Source organism: Leptosomus discolor, chromosome 9 (genome assembly GCF_034619465.1).
Source record: "Leptosomus discolor isolate bLepDis1 chromosome 9, bLepDis1.hap2, whole genome shotgun sequence".
Taxonomy (NCBI): domain Eukaryota; kingdom Metazoa; phylum Chordata; class Aves; order Leptosomiformes; family Leptosomidae; genus Leptosomus; species Leptosomus discolor.
The window spans coordinates 27,339,696-27,346,683 of NC_141399.1; the positions used below are offsets into that span (position 1 = coordinate 27,339,696).

At 41.7% G+C, this 6,988-nt stretch overlaps 1 protein-coding gene across 1 annotated transcript in view; it reads left to right on the forward strand.

Annotated features, from left to right (window-relative positions):
- The window catches only part of LAS1L (LAS1 like ribosome biogenesis factor), a 32,856-nt gene extending 26,219 nt beyond the window's left edge, over positions 1–6,637 (forward strand). The window contains exon 13 of the mRNA XM_086469860.1: positions 6,440–6,637. Coding sequence (XP_086325986.1) covers positions 6,440–6,530 — 91 coding nt within the window. The 3' untranslated portion in view covers positions 6,531–6,637. The remainder of the gene's footprint in view (positions 1–6,439) is intronic.
- Positions 6,638–6,988: the final 351 nt, after the last annotated feature.

The following is a 6,988-nucleotide window of genomic DNA, read 5'->3' on the forward strand; positions in this document are numbered from 1 at the left end:
AACCTAAAGAACGCTTCAGAATATAAGTAACAGTGACAGTCTTGCAGCCTGGGGTGTTGCATTGGGAAGAGCTCTTACACATACTCATATTTTCACATGTTCAGAGTTGTCTTCAGCTTAGCTCCCAGTTCGAAAACTTCCAAAGAGCAAGGTTTCAATTCTTCTCTGTCCTCCTCTTGGTCAACCTCCCTGGGACTAGTCTGTTCTTTTGTCAGCCCAGGCCTGATTTTTCAGACAGCACGCTTTAGTATGGCCAAGTTCTAGCTCCTTTAACGTCTCCATCAGTGGTATGACACAAAGTTTATATCTAGAGGAATTCCTTTGCTTGTAGAGTAGAGCTTGGAAGCACTAAGTGATTTTTAATTCCTAGAAATTATTCTAGAAACCAGTCCAAGAGAAAACAGCAAGCAGAAACTATTGCTATGGTGCTGCACAATTTTTGCAGCTGATGTGCTTACCAGTATTTTATCCTTGCTGCTTTTATTCCACACATAATGTGATAAGATCAGTTACTTGGGATCTTTGGTAATCTGTGCCTGTTGCTTTTACCTCTAATCCTCTAGTTGCAGGTGGTTGGAGAGATGTCTGGTTGTTCTTGTTCTTTTGTTGGTCTCCCAGCCCCAGCTGCTTTGCCTCATTTTCCCTCACCATACCAGTGGTCATTCTGCTGCAGCTTCTAGCATCTGTGGTAAAAGTGAGCACATAGTTATTTGTTTTGTTGAATACAAATGCCAACAGTGGCAATATGCTGCTGAACTGTCACAGGGAAGGTGAAGAATTGAGATTTATCACCATGACAACATTCTTCTGTGTTGCAAATTCCTCAAAAGTCTGTGCCATCAGTATACTGCTAGCTGCTCCTGCAGCTGGCAAAACACCTTGTCGTTCCTATTGCTTTGTTACCAGCAAGGTAATTAACTGTATTCTCATTGCTTTTACTTTGTTTTTGGGTGCTTTCATTGAATCCCCACTAAATCTTTCTTCCTGCTACTGTTAGAAGTTTTGCTTGTCAGCCCTTCGTAAGAAAGGCTTAGCTGTGGATGCTGGCAGCTGACCTGGAGATGTTTTCTAGATAGTGTTTCCAGTGTATTTTGGTTGTGTTCCAACACGAAAAAGACCTTGTCTTTAGAGTTCCACCATAGTTTAGAGAGTTCCACCATAGTTTAGAGAGTTCCACCATAGTTTAGAGAGTTCCATCATAGTTCCTGGGTGCACCTGGTCCCGCTGCACCTTCAGTGTTATGTTCTTTTCTCCTTCGTTTCGAACTTCAACACTTGTAGCTGCTTTTGTGATGCTCGGTTGTTGCAGTGGGTCATGTGAAGCAGTTCAAGTCTCAACAGTTTTACGGCACTGGCAAGCAGTAGTTGAGTGTTACAATTAAATGATGACTTGGTAAAACTTCCAGTCTATCTCTGACTTAATATCACCTCTTGTGACTTCAGAATAAATGTGATCTAATTCTTTGGATTTGGAAGGCATATAAGGGTAGTAGGAAGGAGTATTGGGAGATAAAGCTTGTTGAGATTTTTGCAAATCCATTAAATGTCCAAAGTGGGTAAGATTTCCATTTTACCAAAACTTGCTTTCCTTATTGTGCTTCAAGAGCAAAGCATCATGGTGTCATTAATGTGGAAGCTGGAACAGTGGTTCTGGGAGTTATGATGTCTGTGAAGGTGCTTTGAGATTCTTGCTTGAATAGTCTGCAGAAGGACATATTTGAAGGATCTTAAGAAAAAAACCCAAACAAAAAACAAACACCCACACATCAACAAGTACATCTAAACACAAGGTTGACCTTTGGCTCAGCCAGTTTCAGGTTCACAAACTGCTGGCAGGTGGTGGGTAATTGGGAACACCGCTCTTCTGTTCTGTGCTTGTGTGCTTACTGACACATCTGGTTTTGAACAGAGTTGGAGACAGGCAACTCGGACATTTGATCTTGGTTAGTGCAAACACTTTTACATACTGGAACTGATGTGCAGCTAAATCTGGACCCTACCAGCATGATGCAGGCTCTGGAAGATCTCCTAGGATGCATTCATCCTCCCTTCTCCCTGATTGTTAATAGTCATGGAAATACGCGTGGCTGGTTTTTTAAAAGGCCTCTTTTCTCAGAACAAAATTGTCAGGAGTATTTTTCTCCCCTTCACGCTGTAAAAAGCATTGGAAAGTCAGATTTGTACTTGGTCATAAACCACCTGCAACATGCAGGTCTAAAAGAAATGCGTGGCTGTAGAGTTGGTCTAGTTTTAGAGTTGCCGTGGAGCTACCCATCAGTGAAACCAGTTACACGAGGTGGTTTAGAACCTACCTTGAAAAAAGGGAGGGGAAGCCTGAGCCACCAGTAAATACTGTGCGGTTAAGGTTGAGGGTATCGTGCACTTTTTACCTACAGTATCCTGTTCTCTCCTTGTACCATGGAAATAAAAGGAGAGGGAAAGTGATGTACACGATGTAGCTGGTTTCTGGAAGAAATCTCGTAAGAGCTGATTAGTGCTGCAGTGCAGTGCCTCATGGTTATGTTACAGAAGCAGAACGAGTCCCCACTGACTGCTGCGTTGCAGACCTGCACAGAGTATGTTGCCTGTTCTGTGTAGCGTAGAATTACTTGTACTTCTTGAACTCTTACTGCAGAGAAACCAAAGCCATTTACGAAGCAGGTGCGTAAGGAATCATCTTGCCAACCCAAAAGTTCAGCCACTTCTTGGGTGGAACATGGTAGCAGCTAAGACAAGCGTAGCAGAAGTATGCTGGAAAAGTAGTATCCTGGAAACTTGAAATAGTAAAGGTCTTACCAATTTCTACTCACTGCGGGCTGTTTTTTTTTCGTATTATCTTGAAAACAGTCTTCTGCGTGGATTGCTGCATGCCTTTTCATCATACTTTAATATGAAACAACTTCAGTGTATATTCCATGGTGAAATTTTCATAGAGGTTTATAATTAATTGCTTCTAGGATTTTGTAAATTGTCTTGAAACATGCTTTAATCAGAATTTGCTGCTGTTATCTTGGAAGAGACTTCATTTTAAATAATGGCAATGACAAGATTCTTGTGTAAGTTAAAAGACCTTGTTGTCCAGAAGGTGCCTCAAAAGAACTTGAGGCTTTGCTTCAAGTCATACCATGCTTCCTGTTTGTACTTCCTTGGCTTCTAGCTGTGTGTATTTATGGCACAAAGGTACTGAAGTGCCTTGAGGCACCAGTGATGCCATGTCTGTAAAACCATACAAGCCAGTACTGCTTCAAAGTCGTTTTCTATCCTAAAAGACAGGAAAAAGAGTAAAAACCCACTGGCAAATCCAGAAGGTGGATTAATTTTAATGTATTGTTGTTAACTGCTTTTGATATTGGAGAAAAAGCAAACCTGTGGGAAAGGAGAACAGTTTGACGGCTGGAGGTGTGTTTCCTCATACTGTATTTGGGCATGAACAGGAGCAGGGAGAGACGACAAACAGTTTCTCATGACAAACCTCTGTTCCCTTGTTGCCAGAGATGTGGGGATGGAGATTGGGCTGGAGTATTTACAACAGAATCTGAAAGACCTAGAACCTGTGCTCATTTCAAGAAAAGTGTGATTGCACCCGCAGAGCAGGGAGCTGGCTCTACTCTGCTTTGGCATGCTGGAAACAGAGGCACCCTTTGCCAGAGCAGAGAGTCTGATTGATGCTGGGAGGAATTAACGTGGCAGTCTAGGTGAATTTTATACTAGAAGAATTGGAGGGAGGGAGGGAGTAAAAAGGTTCATTCCTCCTTATCACTTCTGCTGATGTGTATCCTACCTCAGCTCTATCTGCCCTGGGTTGTCTTGTATTGAGTGAGAAAGATTTGGGTTTGACATTAAGCTCTGTCTGTCCCTAAACTAGCAAACAAACTGAGATTAGGCTCAAAACATTCTCTAACATCCGCATTCGTTTGAGCCCACAGCAAGTATTTTACCTACACTGTTCTGACTTAATACACAGTCTTTTTGAGCGCGTATGTTGTGGTGCACTGCAAAAGCTGAGTTGCGCTACCAGAACAGAGCTGCTGGGCCCTTGCTTGAATGGGAGCAAGTATTAACCTTGGGGTTTTTTTTCTCTTTGGAGAAAGATTCACCCCTTCCTGAGGAGGAAGAGAGTTCCTGGATTTATTAGGAAGTGACAGAAGGAGAATCCGAGAAGATAGCAGGGGAATAAAGAGAATATGGAGGCAGCTTCAAGATAAAGTGGAAGATAAAGTCCTGGAAATTATTTGTCTGTTGCAAAGGGGATTAGGATGACCAGTCTTAAGAAATCTTAAGAGATTTCTTCCAACCTCAATGGTTCTATGACAATACCTCTCCTCATTTCTCTTCCTACATTTTCAATGAAAACCGATAAAAGCAATAAAATGCTGAAGTAGTTTTAGTAATCACCTAAAAGCTAACTGAAAAGAAGCCTCCACATGTAACCACTTCTGTCCAAAACGAAAAGTAATTTGAGGTGTTCATAGGAACAGACTTTTCTGTGGAATCTAGTTAGTACTTGTTTTCAGGAGTAGTGTATTTGAGGACATATAAATTAACCACAAAGAGTCTGGGATAGGGAAAAGCAACTTTGTGATACATATATTTTATTGTTTCTGTTTGGTTTCGTGCTGTCTTCTGAAGCATCCAGTTCTGGCTACTCAGAGCACAATACATGGGAGTGTTTAGGTTGTGGATTTGATTTCATTCTTCTGAAACTTCTGTTCATCTAAGAGTATTTGAATCTTATAGCCTGCAAAAGAAACAGATAAGTCTTTTTCTTTCTTTCTTTCTTTCCCCTCATTTTTGAAAGGCTGTGTATGTGTGTTGTCAAAACTTGTGTTTAGTGTTGCTGTGGCAACTTCCAAAGCTTTGCATAGCTGCTGTCATTCTCAGGCAGACATTTTGGGTTTTGTGATAAACATATGTGCTTTTTTGCTTACTGCCAGTGTCAGTTTTACTTGACAGCGTTGTTCCAAAAATCAGGGGTTTTTACCCAGTGTGCAAAGAGCTGAAAACCACAGGGAGTCAAGATACTTGTTTAATTCCAGTTCTGCGCAGAAAAGGGTACGCAGTGGTAACTCCGCAAAGCTAGCACCCCTGTTGGGAAAGAAGCATTGTCTTAGATACCAAATAACAACAAAGAAGAAACTGCAGTAAAGTAAATGATGTCACTCCTAACTTTACGGGTGACACCTGACATTTTGACATTCTGTTATCTCGATACTCCTGTTGTCTTTGAGATTAGTTTGGTGCCACCAAGGTCTGACACCCCGGCCCCTCCATTCATCAACTGCACAAGCCCACCCCTAGTTGTGACACCTGCAATGTTTGTGGCTGTTAACCCTTCTTCTTTCAACAGCAACAGCAGGGACAAATTTGGCAAATTATGACCACTTAGAGAGTTTTCCGAGGGTGATGTTGCTGACGTGCAATTGCTGTAGGGGTTGCACTGGCATTTAAAAATGGGATTCATCATTTAACGGTCACAGATAATGACTGGATTTTGTTGTCCTCAGGATGACAGGCATAAGCAGGTAGGTGAGAGGGATGATTAGTGTGTGCTGCAGGGGAAAGATGATGAGCAGGCAGGGAATGTATTCTTACCATGGAAGATGCTAGGTTGTACCTAGGAGTGCCTGAGCTGTCCTTGGGCATAAGGAATAGAGAAAGTAAAAAACCTGCACAAGACAAACAGATTTTCCCTTGTTCTGCTTCACAATGTCAGACACCAGGTTTTAAGTGGATCCTTTAAAGATTTGTTTGATTTATAAAATTTAGCTTTCACCTTCACCGTTCCAATAAAACGAATGAAGACGATAAAGCAAACCCTTGCCTGGCCTGCTTAACAACATGGCAGTGACTGAAGTTCCTTCACATAGTAAAACAGGGATCTCCTGGGACTCTGCCCTGACTAGGTAACTTCTGCAATGAAAAGGGATTTTATGCCAGTTGGAGTGAGCCACTTCCTAGAGTTAGAAGCTACTCGGCCTGCTGCGGGTGTCACCAAACAGCAGCTTCCTTTAAAGTCTCTGTAAATGCAATAGTTTCTGTGGCTCCTTCGTAAAGCCCCAGGAACGGCTAGTTCCTGCCTGCAGGATGGGTAGGCACTGTAGCACTCATGTTCTGAGCTGCAGGGGGCAGACGAAGGTTCAGATGAAAACCATTGTGTGGGTATTTCTGAAGTCGTGTCTCCCTCATGCTTGTTAGTAACGGGTAACTTCTTTGGTTTGTACTTTGGTACCTTTGGCACTTCGGGACTGTTGCCTCTCTTGGACGAACTGATTAAAAACCAAGGACGTTCCGGCTGCTGAATGTTCAGAGCTAAAAGTGAGAAACTATTTTGTTTTGGAAATAAAACTTAACAAGTTTAAAGTGCTATCAAAATTACTTTGGTGATGTGAGCTTCTGAATCAGTTCAGTGATTATTTCTTTTATTTCTTTTCCTCTCACAGCTCTGCAGAACTGAATATTCCTGTGACAGGAGGATTGTTATGGACCCAGAATGACTTCCATAAAATAAAAAGTGGCCTTCAGCTTTTCTAAGACAGCATAGTGCTCTGCAGCTTTCAGTATTGCACAAAATAAGTGGTATGGAAGAACTAGTAACGGTGATGGGGAAATAGCTACTCCAAGACATCCTTTTTTTTTTTTTTTTTTTCTGGTGAAGATTTACTGATTTTTACCATGTAAAATGAATATTTTATAAAAGTGGTGTGTTTTAAGTTCCATGTGTAGTAAGCATTGTCTTGCTTAACCACTGTCATGAACTTCTAGCTCTAGTTGATGTTTTCAAAATACAGTTAAGAGTACTTCAAAATCCTGTATCATTCCGTAATGTTTTTTCATGGTTAATAAACAAAACTGGCTGACGGCAAACCTCCTTTCTGGATCCCGTTTTTCCTTTTTTGCTTGTGTGCTGGGAGATGTCCTCTGGTCCTCGTTAGCCAGGCTGTTCAGTCCTTCCTGTTTCACTGACGGTAATATTGTCCTGTATGATTTTT